General features: G+C 47.2%; 1 protein-coding gene across 1 annotated transcript in view; it reads left to right on the top strand.

Moving 5' to 3' along the window:
- Positions 1-3,708: 3,708 nt before the first annotated feature.
- Positions 3,709-25,870, top strand: part of LOC144770599 (chaperone Ric-8A) — a 403,114-nt gene continuing 380,952 nt past the window's right edge. Inside the window, exon 1 of the mRNA XM_078655263.1 lies at positions 3,709-3,953. Within this exon, the coding sequence (XP_078511389.1) occupies positions 3,870-3,953 (84 nt within the window). The 5' untranslated portion in view covers positions 3,709-3,869. The remainder of the gene's footprint in view (positions 3,954-25,870) is intronic.

Below are 25,870 nucleotides of genomic sequence, written 5' to 3'. Positions count from 1 at the left end.
ACGCCTGAATTACAGCGGAGCGGGGTTTTTTGGGACAGTGTCAGTGTAAAGGTGGTGTAATTTAAAAGATGACTGGTTTTATCCAAAAGTGATTTTAATGGTGGAGAACCAGTAATCATTAAAAACAGGTGAGAAGGACGTGAGCTGGCTGGTTAGGTTGACCAGGCTTGTCCGATTTAATATCAAAGGTGAATAATGGTCGACATGTTTCTGCTTTAGAGTGCAATTTAGCTAAGCATTCTTCAGGACCAGAACCCCACGGCGGTATATGCACACTAAGGCCTATCCTGACCTGTGGGGTTGTATGTAAGACAAAACTCACGGTTTTACCCACTCTTCCTTCTGGGATTTCCAAAAGCCACGGGACTCTGAAAGGGGAAACAGCCATTACAACGCAACTTTCACAATGCACTACCATTACAACGAAAATTTTACAACGCAGGATCCATTACAACGCATGCCATTACAACGCATGCCATTACAACGCAGATGCTATTACAACGCATGTCATTACAACGTAAGTATGGGTAAGTATTTAATTTAATTTTAACCCCTACACTATACAAAACTTACCCTACTATTACACCCCCACGAGTTAGAATAGTAATTTTAACCCCTACACTATCCAACACTTACCCTACTATTACACCCCCCTGGAGTTAGAATAGTAATTTTAACCCCTAAACTATCCAACATTTATACTACTATTACATTCTCATTCTCATTAATTAAAATAAAAAAAATACTTACCCATACTTACGTTGTAATGGCATGCGTTGACATTTCAATTGCTCAGTGATGTAACTGTGCCGAAGCGCTAGATCTCCACTAATGTGCTTCAGAGTTTGTATATTAGAAAATCGTCGCAGCATGGAAAACTTGGCGCTTACGTGAATTGATTATCGGCTTCATGTCATGAGTCTGGGAGGGGGTAGAGCTACCTATAGGATCTAGATTGAAACAAAATGAATAAAATGGGGGGGGGGGTCAGCGGTAGCACATTCCATGGAGTAGCCCTAACCACCCACATTGGCAGGAACCACCGTCACAGGGTAGCTCTGCACCAAACAGTTTTCTTTTTTTGAAAATCCCAAGACAGGAAAAGAAAATGCCCCCCCCTCGTTATTTGAGCCATGTTCTTTGGTGAGGGGGGAATTATTTATTTTTTGCTGTCCTTCACCACCAGCGTTTAATTGGTGGTGACAATAGTAAAAAAACAAGCATTTGCAATGCAATAGGTCTCGCATTTACGCAAGTTTGAGCTATTGACATTCCAAATAACAATGCCTTTTATTTTTGTTTCCATTTTAAAAACATAAATAAAAGGCATTGTCATTTACAATGCCAATAGCTTTAACTTTAACTGAATCATGAATCCCTCTCAGGAGCTCGCATTTTCTGTCTCGTGTTGCACAGAACAGGAGAGTCACGGCACCGACACTGGGCCCCCGCAGCCGCGCAAGCTGAAAGAGACGCCGCGTGTGAGCGTTCGAGCTGAAAGAGGGGCCGCGTATGAGCGTGCACATTGTCTGGACGCAAGTTCAAACAGATGCTGTGAGAAAGCATGAGGCGTGGTAACACGTCGCAAGTTGGCGCGTGCACATCTGGGGTCCTGCAACTTGAGGTAACGTTGCCGTACGCGTGCAGAACTTTTGTACGCGTGCACATGTCCTGTCCCCCTTCCAAAGCCAAGTCGACAACAATAGATCTCGCTAGCGACAGCTCTGCGTGCTGCGTCGCTAGGCGAGACCTAACAAATGACTATATGTCTACCCCTAATTTGACATAAAAGTCATTTCTCAAACGGCCAGACTGAGGGTTGGCTAGTTACCACTGAAGCCAAACCTATGGTTCCCAAAATATTAATGATGAATAGTGTCCAAACTACATGTAAATGTATTTTAAATTAGTGGTGAGTAAATTGTCATCTTTACTGACGATCCTGGGCAAAATTCTGAAACTTCCCTGCTCACGAAACAGATGAGGTTTCCTATTTTTGGCCACTTTAGGTTGATTCAAGAAACTTTACCCTTCACAAAGACAGATTAAGTCTCCTAGCTTTGCCCGAAGTAAGATTAATCTCCACAGGCCTTACAGGAGTGATGATTTCCTGATGCAGAATGTCCTAGGTAGGATGTTTAGGGTGGACGTTGAGCATTGACAACCTCAGGAAACGAATCCCAGCAGAGGGCAGCTTATTTTATTTCAAATACAACTTTGCAAGCTTTGCATTTCTCAATGCTTGGACAGTTTAGAAAATGCACACAGGTGCAAGTCATCAAACTGTACAACTTTACACCCTCTTCCTTTGAATCAAATCGTATTGATGGATTCAAAGTTGGATTGTAAAAAGCTTATTTAATATGCTTTCAAGACGATAATGAAAAAGTACCCCCAAAGCATTGTGTGCTTTAAACACCTTGCATACTTTACCATTTACTGTACAAATATTTGGGTGCAAATATACGTTCAGTATATAGCTTTAATGCTGGATCATTAGTGTGGGCTATGCCCTCCAAAACATAAACTTCTGTTTACAGGCCTGATCAAAAGCAGTATCATCACTCAGGGTGGTAAATGTCTTAAAATGTGACTAAATGCCCCAATAACATGACTCCGCCTTTAACTGGGAGTTTAGAAGTGGACGGGTCCAGTGAGGAACATAATGTTTACTTCTTGGATGGTATTCCACAATTATCATGCTTTATTAATTCATGAAGAAGGATGTGTAATACGCGTGTGTATTCCATAACCATCTAAATGTATGTGTGTTCCATTGCTGTCATGTGCATTGCATCTCCTGCCCTTCCTCTTCTTCTTTTCCTATTTCCCTCAGTCCACTCCCACCAGTGCTTAGTTGTGCAGGTGGTTTCCGGTTCTCGGCACCAGCACTTAATTGCTAGCAGCACCGGCTCTAGTGACAGTCCGCCACATTGTGGCAGTCTAATTTTGAAATTAGCACAACCACAGTGTATAATTAGTCATACATTAACATAATAATACCTGTCACTCACACCATTATTATAGCCGTGGGTGGCCTGTAATAGTCTGAATTGTCACCCTAGGTAGTAGTTGTGTTGGTACTGTCATTGGCAGCGTTGGCAGGTGACAGTGTGTTGTATAGCACGAGATAGCACGAGATTGTGACTCGTGTACATCTCGTGTTGGGATATCTTCCTACACAGTGGGTCGTGCAGGCTGCAGTGGCCTCCCGAGAAGGGCCCTGGCCCCTACTTTTTTTTTTAATTATTATTATAAATTAAGCACTATACCTCCAACACCCTTTCCCCGCTGCCACTTGGTAGAGCTTAGAATGTTGAGAGTGTTTGTGTGGGTTTCCGACCGTTGCTTTCTAAATAACGGTTTCGACCTCCATTTGAAGAGAATAAAGGAGCGCATTTTTTCTAACCCACTTTTACCTCCTTTCCGCTCTTTTGCTACAGTCAGCTCTTATCGTCACCACTGAATCGTTATCCATCCCTTGAATGTACATTAGACATATGTATTATCTAAATTCTCACGCCGATCGAACACATTGCAACCGGTTGAATGTCAGTCTTTCTCCTCCCCCTTGTAGAATACTATATACTAAACTCCTGCTCCGCCTCCCGCAGGTCACCGCCCTCTCTGCTCTAGGTGGGCCTTCCTAATCTTGCCCCGCCCCGATCCCGCCTCTCTCACTTCCCCTTCGCCGCCCCCTCGTCCCTCCTCCTCCCCCTCTGACGTCACGCACTGTAAGTGAATGAGCTCCGAACAGGGCGGTTGCAGTAGCTGAGCTCGGGCACAGCCTCTGAACAGCCCCGTGCTCCCTGCCCTCCGCCGCCACCGGGCACACCGTTCACCCGAGGACCCCTGACCCTCACCCCAGGATGGACCTGGGACTCATCCTGGACCAGCTGGAGTCGGGTGACCAGGAGCTGGTGCAGAAGGCCCTGCTGGAGTACAACACGGAGGTAGGAGGATCTGGAGGGAGGAGAGGTAGGGGCCGTGTGGGGGGCAAAGGTGCGAGTGAAACAAAGGAGGAAGGAGTAAGAAGGAGGGAGTCCTAGTCTGCGACGAAGGAGGGAAGAGTTAGAGTGTCTATCGGGAAGATGAGGAAGGCTGAGTGTAAGGAAGATAAGGAGGGGGCGGGCTGGTGCTGTGTGTGGTAAATAAAGGAAGCCAACTCTGGGTGTGTGAGGAAGAAGATGATCAGTGGAACTGAGAGTGAAGCTCTGCATGATGTGGAGGCAAGCGTGAGGCGGTCCTGTCATTGCCCCGTGTATCCTCACATATCTCCAGTAACTGTCACTTATCCCTGTGAGCGCTGACTGGCCACATTGCCTGTCTCTAACCCTTCTTACATCTTTGTGTCTGTCTGAAGATCTGGTATCCACCACTCCTGCGCGTGGGCCTGTCATTTACCAACCTATGTGTCTGCGTCACTGTTCTCGTGCCGTAGTAGTGTCTGCTGCTGCCCATGGTTTGTCTCACGTGCACCCTAGTTAGTGCCTTGCTCTGCCTCCTGTTGGTCTTCTGTCCACCTCCAGGATTCCCTTCCGGGGATAGTGCGCTTTAACTATACACATACCATCTCTGCGTGCAGTTACCCCCCTGTCTCTCCCGGATTTGCATGTTGTTTAACGTATATATAGTCAGCCTCGGTTTTCAGTGTGTCTGCATCTGCTCGCCGCCGTGCTACCTGCATTTGCTTCAGTGTCTATGTGTGGCCTCCGAGTGCCTGCATGTCACTGTGTATATTTCTCTACCACCTGTTTGCTTGTCTTTTCATCCCTGCGTCTGCCCAACTTCCTTTCCCCTCTGCCTTCTGTCTGTCTATACTCAATGTACCTGAATTTACCCACGTCCCTGGTGCGCCCCACAATGTATCTGCACTTAGCACATTGTCTTTCTCTGCCATCCATGTACTCTGCCACCTCCTTTCCATGTCCTGTTCTTTACTCCTTCGTTTTTCTGTGTCCCCATTTCCTTATCGTTTAGCCCACTGTGTGTCTCCATTCTCAGTGTGCCATATTATTCCCCAGTGCCTTGCTCTGCCGCTGTTGACCTGCATGTATCCTAGTCTCTATCTCTGCCATCCAAGTGCCTGCTTTTGCCTCACTATATCTCTGCCATCTGTCTGTCTGATCTTCACCTATGTCTCTTTTTCTGCCCCCTGTTTTCCTATGGTTTACCCTCTGGGCGAACTGCATTAAAAAGTATATGAACTGTAATGCTGAGCGCAGTAGGGGCGGCGTGAGTGAGTGTGGGGGCGTGGTCAAAGGAGTGACACAAAAAGGGACTTGTGTACAAGCCATTTGCGCCACTTTTCATGATGCTCCGGCGGCGCTGAGTGCAGACCAATATCTACAAGGCCACGCAAAGCTGTTTTTGCATAGCTTTTCATGACCTTGTAGATATGGTTGATGTAAGGAATCGCAGCACAAGTTGCTGCGTTGCCCTATACAGCGTCAGGGAGGCGTTCCATGGGCGCTGCAGTGGGTGTTTCCACGCAACACCCATGAATTTTGACTCGTTCCCAGATTTGTAAGGATCTGGGAATGTGTCAAAACTATACGCTTCCCCAGGTCAGGCATAACAAGGAGAAATCTGTTATGGAGTGAGGTGGCTCTCCAATAATTGAAAAATTCCCCAGCAAAGATTAAATATACAAAACACTGTTCACCAGACACAGAGCTAGGAACCAACTCGGTAGCGGAGTGTTAAAACATTATCAGAAGCACTGACTAGGGGATAATATTGACATATCGGGGGTGTGGAATTTCTATAGCCCGACGCTCAGGACATATTTTTGGGGGTCAGGGACAACAAGTTTTCATGTTTATTTTGTCCACGGGACAAGTCGTCCTGACCCCCTGTAGCACATACCCTTTGGTTGCCAGTTAATAGTACCACAATATGGAGCGGGGCAGGGAAGTGTCCGCAGTTGAGGTAATCTCTGTGTCCATATGTTAATGCTGTTCAATCTTATATTTATGATTCATCAATGCAAAGCCTTTATTATTAGAGTGAGTTAAAATGCTGTAAGCTGGGACTGCACTACTGACAGTGGTTCCAGTAAGAAGGTGTACATACATTTGTAAAATTTAGCAATATGAGGCTAGCAATAATGCACCAAGAATGCACGAAGAATGCTCTCTGATTAAATGCAAATATTTGCGAAAGCTTGAAAGCAAGATTGATGATTTTTTGCTTTCAAAATAAAATATTCATAAAAAAATGCAACTAGGAAAAAATGGTTTGTTAAACAACTATAAAATGTTGGTACCATTTCTTAGAAGCATCATTTAGTAAAATGTATTGATGCATGCTAGTATTTTTTTTAAAAAATATTCAGAATGGAAAATCAGTGTAACCAGTTTCAACAAGATTATGGGAAATATGAAATTAAACAAGAATAGGTACGACATTGGTGGTCATCATTCTTTTGGTTTTGTCAAAGCGTGTCTTTTTTGACATGGATCTTGTAAAACTTCATTGTTGTTGGAGCTGCCGGCCCTCGCTATTGTAACAAACACTGGCAAAAAGCAAAACAATTTTCTGGTCTCAAAAAGCACACAGTGCTGCAGAAGTTTCTGGCACTGAACAAAACTCATTTGTGTGCCAATATGCTCCTTATGAAAGAGCAGAATGCTATCACTCGCAGTGAAGCCAGCCCATAGATGGAGAGAGAGAGAGAATTTTAATAAAAATAAACACCAGACCCCTGCATAATTGGAGAGCCTTCATAATCGGAGCTCTTATTTGTTGCCATAATTTGTCGCTGCATTGCACAGCACCAAATGGACAAGTAGATTTTTTACAGGACAAGTAGATTTATGTAGCAAGCTGTCCTTTGGACAGATATATATTTTATTAAATTCCACACCCTTGCATATATTAGCGACGTTGAGCGCATAAAATCCTTGGCTACTCATTTTAATATCTTAAAATATCCAAGTGTAGGAGTTGTTTCCTTCTAAGGACGGCATAAGAAACGTTGACAGAGACTCAATAGCATAAATTCAAATTTTCAAGTTTATATATAAAACTAAAAGCATCTTTATGATATATACTTTTCCCTTTCAAAAATAGTGGCTGCAGTATTTGCTTCCTCCGATCCCTATAAAAATAAAAAAAAGTGTAAAATGCATTGTGGACTGGTTGGACTTGCCATCGCATGGGCGTTTGGGAGCAAAGGCCCATCTCAGAAAAAGCAACCAAAAATTGCAGTGAGCATATTTGCAGTCCAGTTAGGTAGAATCTGTGTTGGCTGTTTGATACTAGGATAAGGTAGCTATAGGCACCGGAGAGGTACATTGACACAGTTGGTTTAAAACACCCTCTATTGTCCCCATAGCCTATAGCCTTTAGCAGGCTTTTTAGGTCGAGCCTAGACGTGCAAGCAATGCAAAGCATTGCTTGCTGTCTGCCCGACAACTATTGTTATCCGTTTCTGGGAATGTAGACACGAGTCGGACGCGCGCTTCTCCAGTGTAAGTTTTGTCCTTGTGAGCGCGCCTCTGAGACGCGTTTGCGCAGACGCACACACAGCCCCTGCTTTCGCTTGGCTCGCATGCACTAACGGCACACACAGCCAGCCCCCACCCCCCTGCGCACACACACACACACACACACACACACAGCCGTGCGCACACATACACACGCTGCCCCCCTGCGCACACACACACACACACACATACAGACACGCACACACACAGACACGCACGCATACACCCGCCGCCGCCCCCTACCCCCTGCACACACACACAGACACACACACCCGCCCCCCCTTACAACTAAGCCCCACTCACCGCATCGCCGCCACTCCTGACTTCTGAAGCCACCGCGGGGCTCTCCCTCAGGCATGGGAGCCCCAATGCTGCTCTCTGGCACTCCGTGGAGGCGGGATTCACGCAGAAGGCGGAAGTCCCGCCCCACGACCGGCTTCACGCTGCCGAACTTCCGGTTGCTAGCCAGGTTACAATCCTTGATTTTTAAACTGATTGCATGCTCCCAAAAACATAATCGGTATTTAATTTTTTTTTTTTTTTACTAAGAGCGAAACTATAACTTTCCCAGCGGTCTGTGAAACAAAAGCTTCTTTCCCCTTTTGATAAACTCCTTTCAACACTCCGTTTTTCAGTTGGGTCTGGCTCAGAGTAATTCAACAGCCTCCTTTCCATCCAGGCGACACATCTATTTATGTGCACTCCGCGGACGTGGCGGGCTGTGACAAAACGTAATGGCCCCGGAGGAGGCACTGAAACGTTGGTGGCCTCTCGCTCGTGACAAGCTGTACATTTATGAATGACGTTCACGAGCTGGTCAGTCATTGTCCACAAACCACAAGGAAGCAGGCGGCAGCTGCCGGTCCCAGGCACGGGACTCTCTGCCAACCCTGAACCGGTCTATGCAGAACCAAGTGACAGGGGAACATGGTGAGGAAAATAGAGACCTCTCCTAGCGACAATCCACTAAAATAAAGCGCTAAGCGTTCACTGTGCTACATGAAGGAGAAGGAAGAACTATGCCTGCCAAGTCAAATCTGAGCTGGCTGGATGCCACGCCTTCCTATTTCACTTTTGTTTTCACTGTTTAGCCGTGTTCCACTGTGGACTCCGACGCGCTCAAGGATGTGGAGGGCTCAGGCCAGGTCTCCGGTCCTACCGGGGTCACAGGCGGCTGGCCATCATTGCGCCAAGTAAAACGTGGAACCTTGAACTAGGTAAATTCACCGAAATGCCACGGCCATCCATCCCTGTGCTTCGGCTTTCAAAGGGTTGTCAAACAAACAGTAAAGACGCTCTGTTTTAGTGTAATGCAGGTAGCACAGAAACAATGGGCAATAATACTGTTGCCAGTCAGTGGTCCATCTTTAGGAATATTCTTCCTACTGAGTTCAAATGTGTGTTAGTTAACCCCTTCGCTGCTAGGCCTTTTCCCCTCCTGTGCTAAGCCTTTTTTTGGCGATTTGGGGTAGTGCGCGCTTAGGCCCCTGTAAGTTTTTGACCACATAAGGTATCCACGCCAAATTTGGGTCCTTTTCTTCCAACATCATGTGGATTCCAAAGGCGCCCAGGGTTTGTGGATTCCCTTGGAGGGGTCCCAAAAATTAACCAAAATATAGTGACATTTTTGTTTTTTTCAGAAAAATGGGAAAAACGGGCTGCAAATGAAAGCCTCTGGGTTTTCCCCTGAAAATGTTAACAAAAAAAGGGTTGTGGGGCTGAAATCTCCATTTTCTCAGCTTTTAGGGAATGACAGTCTTTTGTCAGAGAACCGACATTTTTCACACAGTTTTGGCATTTTTCTGGGACATAGCCTATTTTTGCTATTTTTAGAGCTTTCCACCTCCTTCCAGTTAATGGTAGAAATGAGTTTGAAAGCAATAATGGATCCTGGAAAGCTGTACATTTTCGAAAAGTAGACAAAATTCTGAATTCAGAAAGGGGTCATTTGTCTAAATCCATGAAGGTTTCTTTATGGAAACTAACAGTTAAATATTGGAATAATTGAAAATTTGTTGAAAAAAACAGCCTTTTGTCTCAACGTTTTCACCTATAACTTTTTCTAATCTTGACAGCTCTTGGAAAGCAATATACCGTTACATCCGTTAGCCCTTCCTGGTTGTGGGGATATATAGGACTTGTAGTTTCACCAAGAACCCGCCGAACCCAGATCCAAAAACTGAGCAGCAACTTGCAATGGTACTTTTTCATTTACTGGGTATAGAGCACTTTGTCTTGGAAAATGTATACATGGAAAAATCCGTATGAAAGACACCTATGTATTTCTGAATTGGGTACAAAGTATAGAGTTCAGAATCAGTATATAACTGCACATTTTCAAAATTGGGAATACTCATACTAGCATGAGAATTATTGGTCATTTTTCAAAAACATTTTTTTTTTTTTTTACACAATGTCTTTCATTGAAAGGGAGAAATGCATGAAAGCTCAATTGGTAATAACAGTTGATTTACAAATCTGAAATACCCGAAGTCTCCCGATAAAAACGGTACCTCACTTGTGTGGGTCGGCCTTGTGCCTGCGACAGGAAACGGCGCAAAATGCAACGTGGTCACACCTCAATTTTGCAGTTACAAATTGACCCTTTTATGGCAAAGTGCCTACCTGTAGTTTTTGCACCCCAGCTCTGCCGGCACCTAGGGAAGCCTAGCAAACCTATACATTTTTGAAAAGTAGACACCCAGGGGAATTCAGGATGGGGTGACTCGACTGCCTACCACCAGGTTTTGTTACCCAGAATCCCTTGCAAAGCTAAGAATTTGACAAAAAAACACATTTTCCTCACATTTCTGTGGTGGAAAGTTCTGGAATCTGCGTGGATCAACAAATTTCCACACACCCAGCGTTCCCCCAGGTCTCCCGAAAAAAATGATACCTCACTTGCGTGGGTAGGCATAGTGGCTGCGACACGAAACAGCGCAAAACGCAACGTGGTCGCACCTCAATTTCCCAGTGAAATCTTGTGCTTTTTGGACAAAGAGACTACCTTTTGTTTTTGAGTCCTAGCTCTGCCAGCACCTAGGGAAACCTAGCAAACCTATACATTTTTGAAAAGTAGACACACAGGGGAATTCAGGATGGGGTGACTCGACTGCCTACCACCAGGTTTTGTTACCCAGCATGAGAATTATTGGTCATTTTTCAAAAACATTTTTCTTTTTTTACACAATGTCTTTCATTGAAAGGGAGAAATGCATGAAAGCTCAATTGGTAATAACAGTTGATTTTACAAATCTGAATTACCCGAAGTCTCCCGATAAAAACGGTACCTCACTTGTGTGGGTCGGCCTTGTGCCTGCGACAGGAAACGGCGCAAAATGCAACGTGGTCGCACCTCAGTTTCCCAGTGAAAACTTGCCCTTTTTGGAGAAAGAGACTACCTTTTGTTTTTGAGCCCTAGCTCTGCCAGCACCTAGGGAAACCTAGCAAACCTATACATTTTTGAAAACTAGACACCCAGGGGAATTCAGGATGGGGTGACTCGACTGCCTACCACCAGGTTTTGTTACCCAGAATTCCTTGCAAAGCTAAGAATTTGACAAAAAAAACACATTTTCCTCACATTTCTGTGGTGGAAAGTTCTGGAATCTGCGTGGATCAACAAATTTCCACCCACCCAGCGTTCGTTCCCCCAGGTCTCCCGGAAAAATTGGTACCTCACTTGCGTGGGTAGGCATAGTGGCTGCGACATGAAACAGCGCAAAACGCAATATGGTCGCACCTCAATTTCCCAGTGAAATCTTGCCCTTTTTGGACAAAGAGACTACCTTTTGTTTTTGAGCCCTAGCTCTGCCAGCACCTAGGGAAACCTAGCAAACCTACACATTTTTGAAAAGTAGACACCCAGGGGAATTCAGGATGGGGTGACTCGACTGCCTACCACCAGGTTTTGTTACCCAGAATCCTTTGCAAAGCTAAGAATTTGACAAAAAAAAACACATTTTCCTCACATTTCTGTGGTGGAAAGTTCTGGAATCTGCGTGGATCAACAAATTTCCACCCACCCAGCGTTCCCCCAGGTCTCCCGAAAAAAATGGTGCCTCACTTGCGTGGGTAGGCATAGTGGCTGCAACAGGAAACGGTTCAAATCGTACGGGGGTGAATTTACAATACCCTATTGCAAAACTACCTTGATTTTTTGGGGGGGGCACCTGAGTTTTTGGCCCGGGGCTCAGTGGCCATCTTTCGAAACTACCAAACCCAAACAGTTCTGAAAACTAGACACCCGGGGGAGTCCAGGGAGGTATGGCATGCGTGGGTACCCCAATGTTTTCCTACCCAGAATTCCTTGCAAATCTTAAAATTAGGTAAAAATATCACTTTTCCAAACTTTTGTGCGTGGGATCTCCGTGCCGACAAAAATGTCCTACCACCCAGCGTTCCCCTTGTTCTCCCGAGTAAAATGATACCTCACTTGTGTGGGTGCCCCAAACGGAACAGGCTAAAAATGAATTTTTAAAAAAGTAGTATTTAAGTTTGACAAATTAAGCCCCCCTACCGTAGTCACAGGCCTTTGGCCCACCCACACAAGTGAGGTATCATTTTACTCGGGAGAACAAGGGGAACGCTGGGTGGTAGGACATTTGCGCCGGCAGCGAGATCCCACCCAAAAATGTATGGAAAAGTGGGTTTTTTAACCTAAATTTACGGTTAGCAGGGATTTCTGGGTAGGAAAACATTGGGGGACCCACGCATGCCATACCTCCCTGGACTCCCCCGGGTGTCTAGTTTTCAGAACTGTTTGGGTTTGGTAGTTTCCAAAAATGCCCGCCAAGCCCCGGGCCAAAAGCTCAGGTGACCCCTTCAAAAAATAAGATAGTTTTGCAAAAGGTAATTTTTTGGTCTCCACAGTACGAATTGGGCCTTTTCCTGTAACAGCCACTATGCCTACCCACGCAAGTGAGGTACCATTTTTATCGGGAGACCTGGGAGAACGCTGGGTGGGAGGTAATTTGTGTGAGCCCAGTAATGCCACGCTTTCCCACACAAAAATGTGTGAAAAATCTGATTTTTTTGAGCTATAATCGAGATTTGCAAGGGATTCTGGGTAAAGGAACGTTGGAGGATCCACGCAAGCCATACCTCCTTGGAAGCCCCCGGGTGTCTACTTTTCAGAAATGTGTGGGTTTGGTAGGTTTCCCTAGATGGCCGTCTAGCACGGGGCCAAAAACCCAGGTAACCCCTCTTGCAAAAGCTGGTGGTTTTGACATTGTCACCATTGTCAAAACCACCAGCTTTTGCAAGAGGGGTAACCTGGGGTTTTGGCCCCGTGCTAGTCGGCCATCTAGGGAAACCTACCAAACCCACACATTTCTGAAAAGTAGACACCCGGGGGCTTCCAAGGAGGTATGGCTTGCGTGGATCCTCCAACGTTCCTTTACCCAGAATCCCTTGCAAATCTCGATTATAGCTATAAAACAAATCAGATTTTTCACACATTTTTGTGTGAGAAAGCGTGGCATTACTGGGCTCACACAAATTTCCTCCCACCCAGCATTCCCCAAGGTCTCCCGATAAAAATGGTACCTCACTTGCGTGGGTAGGCATAGTGGCTGCAACAGGAAAAGGTCCAAATCGTACGGTGGTGAATTTGAAATACCCTAAAGCAAATTAACCTTGATTTTTGGGGGGGGGGCACCTGAGTTTTTGGCCCGGGGCTCGGTTGCCATCTTTGGAAACTTCCAAACCCGAACAGTTCTGAAAACTAGACACCCGGGGGAGTCCAGGGAGGTATGGCATGCGTGGGTCCCCCAATGTTTTCCTACCCAGAATTCCTTGCAAACCTTAAAATTAGGTAAAAATATCACTTTTCCAAACTTTTTTGCGTGGGATCTCCGTGCCGGCAAAATTGTCCTACCACCCAGCGTTCCCCTTGTTCTCCCGAGTAAAATGATACCTCACTTGTGTGGGTGCCCCAAAGCAGAACAGGCTAAAAATGAATTTTTAAAAAAGTAGTATTTAAGTTTGACAAATTAAGCCCCCCTACCTTAGTCACAGGCCTTTGGCCCACCCACACAAGTGAGGTATCATTTTACTCGGGAGAACAAGGGGAACGCTGGGTGGTAGGACATTTGTGCCGGCAGCGAGATCCCACCCAAAAATGTATGGAAAAGTGGGTTTTTTAACCTAAATTTACGGTTAGCAGGGAATTCTGGGTAGGAAAACATTGGGGGATCCACGCATGACATTCCTCCCTGGACTCCCCCGGGTGTCTAGTTTTCAGAACTGTTCGGGTTTGGTAGTTTCCAAAGATTCCCGCCGAGCCCTGGGCCAAGAAATCATGGGAACCGCCTTGCAAAACCAAAAATGTTATGAAAGAATTAAGTTTTCAATTTGAGAGCGTGCAATTCTTGGGACAATATTGCATGGCAATTGTGACAGACATTTTCAAGTTTGCTGGAGATTGTGGATAAAAAAAAACAATAGAATACACCAGAAAGACATGACCATATACTCCCATGGTTTTTCAAATATATCTAATTTTAGTAAGTTATTTATAGCTATAATGTACACCTTAACAGAGTTACTCAAAAGTCAAACATTCAAGCACGGCTATCTATTCCTCAAAGACACACACATACAGGTTGGATTTGGCACGAGGGCGAGTGATGGTTCAGTACATACATTTTTATTAACAAGATATTTCAGAAAAATGAAATGCTCTGTCAATAAATAAATGCATAAAAAACTAACCAGTGACTCGCAACTCGTGAGCTGTAAAGCCACGACAAGGCACCAACCGCTTTACAGGCCATTCGCGCACCTTTCATACCTGATACACACCAGACCTTTGACACCATCCGGAAGGAAAAGCAACACATTACAACATTCACAAAAAGGGACAAGGTACACCCTACTTCTGAAAGAGAAAAAAACCCCAAATATTACTGGACAGCCATCTAAACCGCAAGCACACACACATACTGGTTGGATTTGGCACGAGGGTGAGTGATGATTCAGTACATACAATTTTATTCGCAAGTAATTTCACAAAAACTGCGTATAATTGAAAGTATGATAAACTGAACCACTGACTCACAGCTCGTGAGCTGTAAAGCCACGTCAAGGCACCAACCTCTTTACAGGCCATTCATACACCTTTCGTACGTGTGACACATATAAAACATTCACACCGCCAGCCGCGGACCCATCACATTACAACACTCACACCAGCAGACAGCGCCATTCAAGGGCCCATCACTTTCACACGCCCACATTTCTGCCACAGCAACTACACAAAATGATGGACTGCGTAGAGTGTCCGTCAACTAGCAGTGTGGGTAGTGACCAACAGAAAGTAACTACTCACACACCGCCAGCCGAGCGCCAGTCCACCCACACCACCATCCAAGCACCAGACCATGCACACCGCCAGCCAAACACCACTCAGCGCACACCAACAGCCAAGTACCACTCCACACACACCGCCAGCCAAGCACCACTCCGTGCATAGACAGCCAAGTAACACTCCACGCACACCATCCAGCCAAGCACCACTCCACGCACACCGCCAGCCAAGCACCACTCCACGCACACCATCCAGCCATGCGCCACTCCACACACACCGCCAGCCAAGCAGCACTCCGTGCACAGACAGCCAAGTACCACTCCACGCACACCATCCAGCCAAGCGCCACTCCACACACACCGCCAGCCAAACACCACTCCACACACACCACCAGCCAAGCACCACTGCACACACACCACCAGCCAAGCACCAGTCCACGCAGCCCGCCAGCCAACCACCAGTGCACACACACCAACAGCCAAGCACTAAACCCTGCACTCCACCAGCCAAGCACCATCCACTCAAACCGCCAGCCAAGCACCTAACCATGCACTCCGCCTGCCAAACAAAAATCCACACACCACCCGCAAAACACCAAACCATGCACTCTGCCAGGGAGGCACCAGTCCACGCACACCTCCAGCCAAGCGCCAGTCCACGCACACCGCCATCCAAGCACCAGCCTGCACACACCACAATCACATTTAGAATTCTTCTTTTCAAAATAACACTAAACAAATGGAAATAGCTACAAATCAGCTAACACAAATTCTAAAACTTACACATTGCACTAATGCCAAACCTTGAAACAAACCACATTTTTTTACAGAATACAGACCAGGAAATTCACTTTACAGCTCATTAAAACTCCCAAAACTTCTTTTGCGTGTGGTATGATTTAAAACAAGCTGACAAACACAATCCAGGCTTAGAAGGACAGTCAGGGCAGTACATACGAGACTCCTTCCGCACGCCTCTGCGCCAACAGACTCTGCATCTTTTAGTCGAAAAGTCTTTTGCGATAGTGGGAGGAATGAATTCAGCAAAGTGGCGATCTTTCAATCTAGCCACATCCTCCACCACTCCAAATCTAGGAACACTTGCCTGCTCCACTAGTACAAGGCTGCCTATTATAGACTCCTGAAACTTAACAAAAGGCATCTTCGACTCAGGACAAGACTTCTGGAACACAACAAAAGCATTAAAGGATGCCAAATGGAAAAGATGGATAGCCAACTTCTTGTACCAAATGTAAGCCTTTCGAAGAGCATCATAAGGTTCCAACCTCTGATCTACTCTGTCAACACCACCCATGTACTTATTGTAAGCTAAAATGCACACAGGTTTGCGCACTTCAGCACCCTGACCCCAAACAGGCGCGGGTTCAGTACTTTCATCGTGGATAGTAGTCAGCATGTACACATCTTTCTTGTCTGAAAACTTCACAGCTAGAAGCTCCCCACATCGCAATGCACTAGACTGTCCCCGCACAAGCCTTTTGCAAACAAGTTCCTTTGGGAAACCTTTACGGTTACAGCGCATTGTGCCACAAGCAACAGTGCCCACTTTGGCCAACTCCTTGAACAACCGCACACCAGTGTAGAAGTTATCTACATACAAATGATGGCCTTTGTCAAATAATCCTCTATTTAGTTCCCACACAATTTTCTCAGTCACTCCAAAAGTGGAAGGACAACCAGGAGGGTTAATGCTGGACTCCTTACCAGTGTACACCCTGAAATTGTAGACATATCCAGTCTCACTGTCACACAACATATACAGTTTGATTCCATAGCGTGCCCTCTTACTAGGAATGTATTGCCTAAAAACCAAGCGGCCCTTGAACAATAGCAAAGACTCATCCACTGCAATTTCTTTTCCAGGAGCAAAGATCTCAGAAAAACGATCAACAAAATGATCAAGGACAGGTCTCATTTTAAACAGACGGTCACAATTAGGGTGATCGCGTGCCAAGGCTAAACCATTATCAACAAAATGCATCATCCGAAGAAGAAGCAAAAACCAATCACGAGTTATGACTGCTGGAAATATAGCTGTTGTCATCAAGGGACTAGTGGACCAATATGAAGACATTGATGGCTTCCTTAGCAAGCCCATCAAAAAAGTTAATACCAAAAACTTCTTCATCACTTCAACATTTGTGGGAGTCCACCGGGTAGCTCTAGAATGGGGCTTAAGACTGGCACTGTTGTCCCTCAAAAACTGTTATGCATACAAATTGGTTTGCTCAACAATCTCTTGCAAAAACACATCGTCCAAAAACAACTGAAAAAAATGTATTGGCAGAAAATTATCAGTATTCACTCTACACCCAGGAACACCAGTGAACTCTGGCAATGCCGGCTGCACCATGCCAGGGGGAACCCAGAGGCCATCCCTATCAACGGGGGGAGCAGCCACCCCAGCCTGCAGCTCAGAAGCCACTTGCTGCTGTACACCAACGGGAAGCCTAAAAGCCACAGATACTTCTGGCTGCACAACACCAACAGAAGACATAGCATCCCCAGAGGGCTCTTGCTGCACTACACCAACGGGAAGCCCAGCAGCCTGAGAAGCTTCTTGCTGCACTACACCACCGGGAAACAAAGCAGGCCCAGATGCCTCTTGCCGCTCTACAACAATGGGAAGCCTAACAGCCCCAGATGACTCTTGCTGCACTACACCAACAGGAAGACTAATGTTATGTTATAATGTTATGTTATAAAGTGCTCTTCTATAGCGCACGGCTACTCGATTGAGTGTCCCGGCGCTTTGGCAAAGAGAGATAGAAGAAACGTACACAACACCGCGCCCTCCGCACGGCGGCACAGAATTACTGGGAGAAGAGCCAAGTCTTCAATTCCTTTGAAAAACAAGCAAGTTGGAAGTAGTTCTTAGAGCAAAGGGAAGCTCGTTCCAACACCGAGGTGCCAAGTACCGGAAGGAGCGTCCTCCAGTACGAGCACGTCTGATGATAGGAACAACGGCTTTGGCCTGTAAAGCAGACCTTAATGACCTTCTGGGAGCATAGAAGACCAGCCGTTTCCTGAGGTAGTAAGGGCCAGTCGAGTGGAGAGCTTTAAAAGCCAGAGTCAAGATCTTAAAAGTGACTCTCTTGGCTATTGGAAGCCAATGAAGTCTCTCAAGCAACATCCGATGCTCGAGCCCTTCGCGGTAATCCAAAAATGGCTCTAGCAGCCGAATTCTGCACGACCTGAAGGCGTGCTAGGAGATACTTGGGCAGGCCTAGATAGAGCGCATTCGCGTAATCAAGACGCGAGCCTATCAAGGCCTGAACAATAATTTTTTTGTGATGAAGGGATATTAGGGGAAGGAACTTCCGCAACATTTTAAGTACGCCGAAGCACTTTCCTGTCAGCCCTACAATCTGGGGTTTGAAAGAGAGATCGACATCGCACAAGACTCCTAGATTTTTAGCTTTTAGCGAGGTATCCTCGGGCGGGGACATGTCACGAGGCCACCATGTCTTCCAATCAGGGGCCGGAGGACTTCCAAAGAAGAGCAGCTCCGACTTGTCTGAATTACACTTCAAGTTATGACTCTGGAACCAGTCGAACACGGCTTCCAGGCATTCCCTGATCCGTCCGCTGTCAAAATCTTCACCCTTGTTACACTTAAAGAGTAGCTGGGTGTCATCCGCATATGATATGATCTGGGCACCAAAGGACTCCGCTACCGCCGCTAGGGGGGCCATATAGATATTAAAAAGGGTGGGGCTCAGGATAGACCCCTGGGGTACCCCCACCGGCGGCATTTCAGCAGAAAACGGAGGTGCCCAGACCACTTGTCTGTGGTTGTTTAGAAATGACTTAAACCATTTCCACACCGTTCCACGAAAGCCGATCTCCCAGAGTCTTAAAAGGAGACCGTCGTTGGGCACGGTGTCGAACGCCGCCGACAGATCCAGCATGACCAAGATGACTTTCCCTCCTTCATCCAAGGTCTCTCGAATGGCATTGGTGACCTCCAAAAGAGCAGTCTCCGTGCTGTGATTCGCACGGAAACCTGATTGGGAGTCGTGCAAGATGTTGTTGCTCTCTATGAAGCTGGAAATAGAAAGGTGCACGTGTTTCTCAATCACCTTAGCCAGGGAGGGAAGGTGGGAGATTGGTCTATAATTCGCGTGAACAAGGGGATCTAAAGATGGTCTTTTTAACAGCGGCAGAATCAGGGCGTGCTTCCAGGCCAAGGGAACCTCTCCAGATGTCAGCGAGGCATTAAGCAGTGGGTTAAGCAAGATGTTAATTGCCGGCGCCACTCTCCCAAGGCATTTAGCAGGACAAGGATCGAGCGGTGAGCCCGACTTAAGCCTCATCAGAAGGTCGAGAGAGGAAGCATGAGAGATGGAAGGAAAATCCAAAAACATAGGTCCTTTCTCTTTCAAGAGTGAGGGCAAAGGTGTGAAATGACAGACATCTGGGCTAAAGCCCACCCTCGGGAAGGAACCTTGAATAAGTTTGATTTTATTAATAAAAAACTCGCTAAGTTGGTTGATCCAAACTTCGGTGTGGGAGTGAGTGGAAGAACTCGAGGCAGGAGAGATGAACTCTTGTACAATTCTGAAAATTTCTTTACTCATACTTTTGGCTGAGTCAATTCTATGCTCAAGATATACTTTTTTTGCATCCAGAATCTGCTTGTGGTATAGTCGGATTAGCTCCCTTAATTTGGTTTTATCTTCAGGGTCATACAAACGCCTCCAAGCTCTTTCCGCCCTCTTGCAGTCTTGACGCATCCTACCAAGAAGCGGAGTAAACCAGGGGGCCGAAGTATGTTTGCCCTCCGTTTTAGCTGTCTTACCAGGGGCTAGCTCCTCAAATCTAGTTTCAAGCCACTTCTGAACCAATTCGATATCTTGCTCCAAATCACCTGAAAGGGGACAGGGATAGTGACCAAGGGCGGCAGAGAGCATTTCTGCCGTTACTCGGTAGAAGGGGCGAGACATCCTTCTGGTATCTTTCGCTCCTTTAGCACTAGATGTGGCTATGACAGAGATGTGAAATTCAATTAAAAAGTGGTCAGACCAAAGAACAGGAAGCGGTGGATAGGCCTCAATGGACCTGGTAGAAAAGATCTGATCGATCGTATGGCCTTTAAGATGAGTCGGGCTAAAAATGAAAGGAGTCAGCCCTAATGGACAAACTATGTCCTGGAGCTTGATAGTATCGGGGTCAGCAGTGTTATCCATATGGAGATTAAGATCTCCCAGTAGGATACAATGCTCCGATCTCAGGCAAGGTACTGAAAGTGCCGACCGAAGCTCCTCGAAAAAGGAGCCTATAGGGCCAGGTGCCCTATAGATGATAATCCCTGTACAAGTTTGACGGGGAGATAACTTAAGAGTGAAGCCAACAGCACCAGATGCCTCTTGGCGCACCACAGCAATGTGAAGCCTTTTGGGCGCAGGCTGCAGCCCACCTGCCTCTTGCCGACGTAAAAAGAAAGGAAACCTTGCAGCCCTAGGCAGCAGCACAGATGCCTCTTGGCCCACTCCCGGCACACCAATGTCCTCCGCTACCAAAGGCACTTCATCAGCACTAGAAGAAGATTCATCATCCGATGATGATGATTCCATGCGAAGAGAAAACTCACTGCCTGAATCTTCTGCCCCTACCTCTGGGTCCGAATCGGACTCAGTCTCTGAACCATGGTCAGAGGAAAACTCAAAAAGCAAACCAAGAACCCGCTGAGCAGTAATCCTGCGACTAGCCATTATCCTTACAAAGCAAGAAGACAGCACACACAAGTGAACAACAACCTACACTGTGCAAAATAAGAAGTAAACAAGGTAAGGCTTTCACACAAAGATCAATACAATCCAAAACAATTTCACTCTTACCAAATATAGCTGCACTCACCAGCACCTACTCTGCTGAGACACAGCAAAAAGAAATGATATCCCACTTGAAAGAAAAAAAAATTACAGATTAGAAAACAAGTGCACATCAAACACTAATGCTGAAAAAAAAATAAACAAACAAACAAAAAACAGAGCCACACAAACTGCTATAAGTACAACCTTTTTCAAAAAGACAAACATCAAGGGAAAGTAGTACAAAATACATTCACTTACCAAGCACAAGCAACTACACAAGCTGCAAAACCAGCAGTAACAGACTCGCAACCTACAACAATCCAAACAGCAAAAGCCTGGAACAAGACAAAAATAGAGAAGAAAAAAAAATTACTACCACATTTCACAAACAATATAACAATTAAAAAAACAACACACAAATTTGCCCCCCAAATTTACATTCGCCCAGATGGGCCATCAACTAGGGCTTAGGCCAATTGGGATTAGATGAGTTTTAACATCAAGACACTGGTTAATTTTTTGAATTTTTTTTACTGCCTGAACCCTTTGGTGCCAATCGGTCTTTTGCTCCTACCAGTACCCCCATCACACGGGGGCAGTAAGGACATTCATACACCTTTTGTACGTGTGACACATACAAAACATTCACACCGCCAGCCGCCAGCGCCATTCAATGGCCCATCACTTTCACACGCCCACATATCTGACACAGCAACTACACAAAATGATGGACTGCGTAGAGTGTCACTCAACTAGCAGTGTGTGTAGTGACCAACAGAAAGTAACTACTTACACACCGCCAGCCGAGCGCCAGTCCACCCACACCACCATCCAAGCACCAGACCATGCACACCGCCAGCCAAACACCACTCAGCGCACACCGACAGCCAAGTACCACTCCACACACACCGCCAGCCAAGCACCACTCCACGCACACCATCCATCCAAGTACCACTCCACACACACCGCAAGCCAAGCGCCACTCCATACACACTGCCAGCCAAGCACCACTCCGTGCACAGACAGCCAAGTACCACTCCACGCACACCACCAGCCAAGCGCCACTTCACACACACACCGCCAGCCAAGCACCGCTCCACGCACACCATCCAGCCAAGCGCCACTCCACACACACCGCCAGCCAAGCAGCACTCCGTGCACAGACAGCCAAGTACCACTGCACGCACACCATCCAGCCAAGCGCCACTCCACACACACCGCCAGCCAAGTACCACTCCACGCACACCGCAAGCCAAGCGCCACTCCACACACACCGCCAGCCAAGCACCACTCCGTGCACAGACAGCCAAGTACCACTCCACGCACACCACCAGCCAAGCGCCACTCCACACACACCGCCAGCCAAGCACCACTCCACACACACCGCCAGCCAAGCACCACTCCGCACACACCGCCAAGTACCACTCCACGCACACCACCAGCCAAGCGCCACTTCACACACACCGCCAGCCAAGCACCGCTCCACGCACACCATCCAGCCAAGCGCCACTCCACACACACCGCCAGCCAAGCAGCACTCCGTGCACAGACAGCCAAGTACCACTGCACGCACACCATCCAGCCAAGCGCCACTCCACACACACCGCCAGCCAAGTACCACTCCACGCACACCGCAAGCCAAGCGCCACTCCATACACACTGCCAGCCAAGCACCACTCCGTGCACAGACAGCCAAGTACCACTCCACGCACACCACCAGCCAAGCGCCACTTCACACACACCGCCAGCCAAGCACCGCTCCACGCACACCATCCAGCCAAGCGCCACTCCACACACACCGCCAGCCAAGCAGCACTCCGTGCACAGACAGCCAAGTACCACTGCACGCACACCATCCAGCCAAGCGCCACTCCACACACACCGCCAGCGAAGTACCACTCCACGCACACCGCAAGCCAAGCGCCACTCCACGCACACCACCAGCCAAGCGCCACTCCACACACACCGCCAGCCAAGCACCACTCCACACACACCGCCAGCCAAGGCAGTAATGACAAAAAAAGACCAACCGGCACCAAAGGAGGCGGACAGTAAAAAACAACCAAAATTATAACCACCATTGGAACAAAACTCAAATCCTAGGGCCTAGTGAGCCAAAAAACAGGAGGCAAAACGTAAAAAAAAATGGTCCGATTTGCCCCAAGGGGGGGGGGGGGGCAGAAATTCAAAAACATAATTACTTGCCACCAGGAAGCAACCCTTGCCCAAGGGGTCGCTTCCTAAAAACTAAATTTAAATTCCCTGGTGCTAGTGGGCAGTTTCTGCCCCCCCTGGGGCAAAACGGCAAAAAAACGGGCCGATTTGCCCCCAGGGTGGACAGAAAAACAAAAACACAATCATGGCGACCTGGAAGCGACCCTTACCCAAGGGGTCGCTTCCCAAAATAAACACATTGCCCCAACAAAAATCCCTGGTGCTAGTGGGAAATTTCTGCCCCCCCTGGAGGCAAAACGGCCGAAAAACGGGCCGATTTGCCCCCAGGGGGGGCAGAAAAACGAAAAGTTAATGTGAGGTCATCTGGAAGCGACCCTTGCCCAAGGGGTCGCTTCCTAAAAGCTAAAATCAAAATCCCTGGTGCTAGTGGGCATTTCATTTTCTGCCCCCCCCCCCGGGGCAAAACGGCAAAAAAAGGGCCGATTTTCCACCAGGTGGGACAGAAAATCGTAAGCATTACAAATGGCCGCCATATTGCCTTCCCAAAAAATCCCTGGTGCTAGTGGGGAATTTCTGCCGCCCCTGGGGGCAAAACGGCTGAAAAAACGAGCCGATTTGCCCCCAGGGGGGGCAGAAAAACGAAAACATAATTACAGCCCGCCTGGAAGCGACCCTTGCCCCAAGGGGTCGCTTCCTATAAACTAAATTTAAATCCCTGGTGCTAGTGGGGGCATTTCCGCCGCACGATCGCGACGCTGTGCGCGATCGTGAGGCAGAAATGCCCTGCAAAGAGACATCAGGGGAGAGGAAATTCTCTTTCCTCTCCCCTGATGCCTCTTTGCGGCCCCAAACCCCCGCCGGACACCAGAAACCCACCTTTCTCCTCGGCGCTCAGGAAGCAAATGGCTTCCTGAGCGCTGGGAATCTCTGATGATGTCAGCGCGCGCTGTGCGCGCTGACGTCATCAGGGATTCCCATGGGGAGGGGCGGGGGCGGCGCTGCCACCCCCAGCAAAACAAGCGCGATTGCAGACCCTCGGGGGGGAGCGCCAGCGCTTCCCCCGAGAGTGGGGCTCATGACGAGCTGGGCTCGTCATCGGCACACGACCGGTGTGCACCATGACGAGCCCAGCTCGTCATGAGCATCGAAGGGGTTAATACTGTTCAATATATACTCGGTGCTTCCTTCTCTCCCTCCTCCTCCCCGTCTGCTACTATTTATTAGTATCCCCTTTCACCCGGTGCTTCTTCTGTGCTCCTAACGCCTGTATATACGCCCCGTACACCCCCCCCCCCGTGACCGCAGCCTATCTAATTTACAGTTACGCCCCCTGCGTGCGCACTCTTCTTCTAGCAGCAAAATATAAAATACGAATCCTTCATGTACAAAAACGGGTCTTCAGCAATATTGCTCAGTGACGTTTCCCCTCATTTACGTGTCACACATACTAATCCGTATTTGTTCTGTGAATATTGCTTCACATTCTATTGCTTACAGACTTGCCCATTGTACTCTAGCCTGGGCCCCGTGAACTGTGGCTGTGCCGGTGCGAATTACAACATGCCATGGGTATACACAGGCACTGCCTAACGTGGCTATTAACAAACGATGTATAGGTTTCACACTGCCAAACCAATCCGTTCTTGTGAGTGTTTCAGTACAACGCGCACACAGCGTGCTTTCTGTTCTGTGCCGGTGCTAATTACAGCGCGCCATGCGTATACACAGACGCTGCCCAGCGTGGCTATTAACAAACGCTGTATAGGTTTCAAACCGCTACCCAAAATACAATACATTGATATACACAGCACACGCTTAGTTTTGCGTGTAGCCACAGTGCTACCACAATAATCTTGCAACGCAGCATTATCCTGTGGTAAATAAATAATTAATTACCGGATCTATTTTTTGACTATAATCAATAAACAGGTAGCTCAATAAATAAGAGTCAAGATTCGAGGTAGCTGGAGTTGACAGGCTTTAATCAAGCATAAAGGACAGGAACAGGACAGCCTGTACGGGAATAGGATGGCAGCTGCCGGGGGCAGGAATAGGCTAACTTTTAATAACAGTGCACAATATTTATAGTTAAACAGAATACATTACATTCAATACAGTGGGCGTAGCAGTAGGCGTGGTTTCGTAACAGTCGCGAAAGATAAGGGCAAAATGATGTAACAAGAAGGCGTGTACAGGGCGTATACATAGACATGTGATGTAAACGTAACAGAATATGTCATAAACGGGGCGGAAACATGGAGGGGGCTACCTGAGCAGCTGGGACCTCTAACCTAGTGGTGCGCGCAAACTGGCAATGACGTGTTACCAGGGAGAACTGGGGGCTATGACTTCTGCCCTAGAAGAGGAGACTAAAGTCTGGAGTGTCAGAGCGACATGTACCCAGGCATATCTAGTATCTGGTGTTTATAGTACATGTTGATAGAATCCAAAAGTTATCAGGGCAAAGGCTAATAGACTTTAAGACTGGTGCATGCATTATTCTATATGTAGTGCGTGTGTGAGGAATATTCTATGAACATTAATACAGTATTTCTCTTTCATGGAGACATAAAGGCTAGACTATGACGGAAACTATTGATGCGATTCAGTAGCTTAGGAATGCAGAGAAGGAGGGTTGGACTGATAACTAGAAACATAACATATTCTTGGCAGACTGGGAGGCAGAGCCAGGCAGAGCCGGGCACTGCGTAGAAGAAGTAAGCTAAAGGTCAGGGATGCAGGTGGGGGCTGTATCGCTCCTCGGAGAGGGTTCAGGAAACAGGAGCTGAATCTGAGTCCGGGCCCTTTTGAGGCCTAGAAACGGGGACAATTCAATGAATTAACGTGCACACTGTAAAACGTGGCAACGTAGCTTTACATAGGCCTGATATTCGTTGTATTCACGAAGGCTGAAAACTGGCATACTAGAGATGGACACAACTGTAATTGCATCTTTAATCGATCAGAGAGGAATACATATGCATATCAATCATGCACATATAACATAAGATGGGGAACACGTAGGCACATATAACATGGCAAAATTTACTTTTCCACATT

This window comes from Lissotriton helveticus, chromosome 7 (genome assembly GCF_964261635.1).
Source record: "Lissotriton helveticus chromosome 7, aLisHel1.1, whole genome shotgun sequence".
NCBI lineage: Eukaryota > Metazoa > Chordata > Amphibia > Caudata > Salamandridae > Lissotriton > Lissotriton helveticus.
Note: the sequence above shows the minus strand (reverse complement) of the source record. Positions and strands in the feature narration are given on the sequence as shown.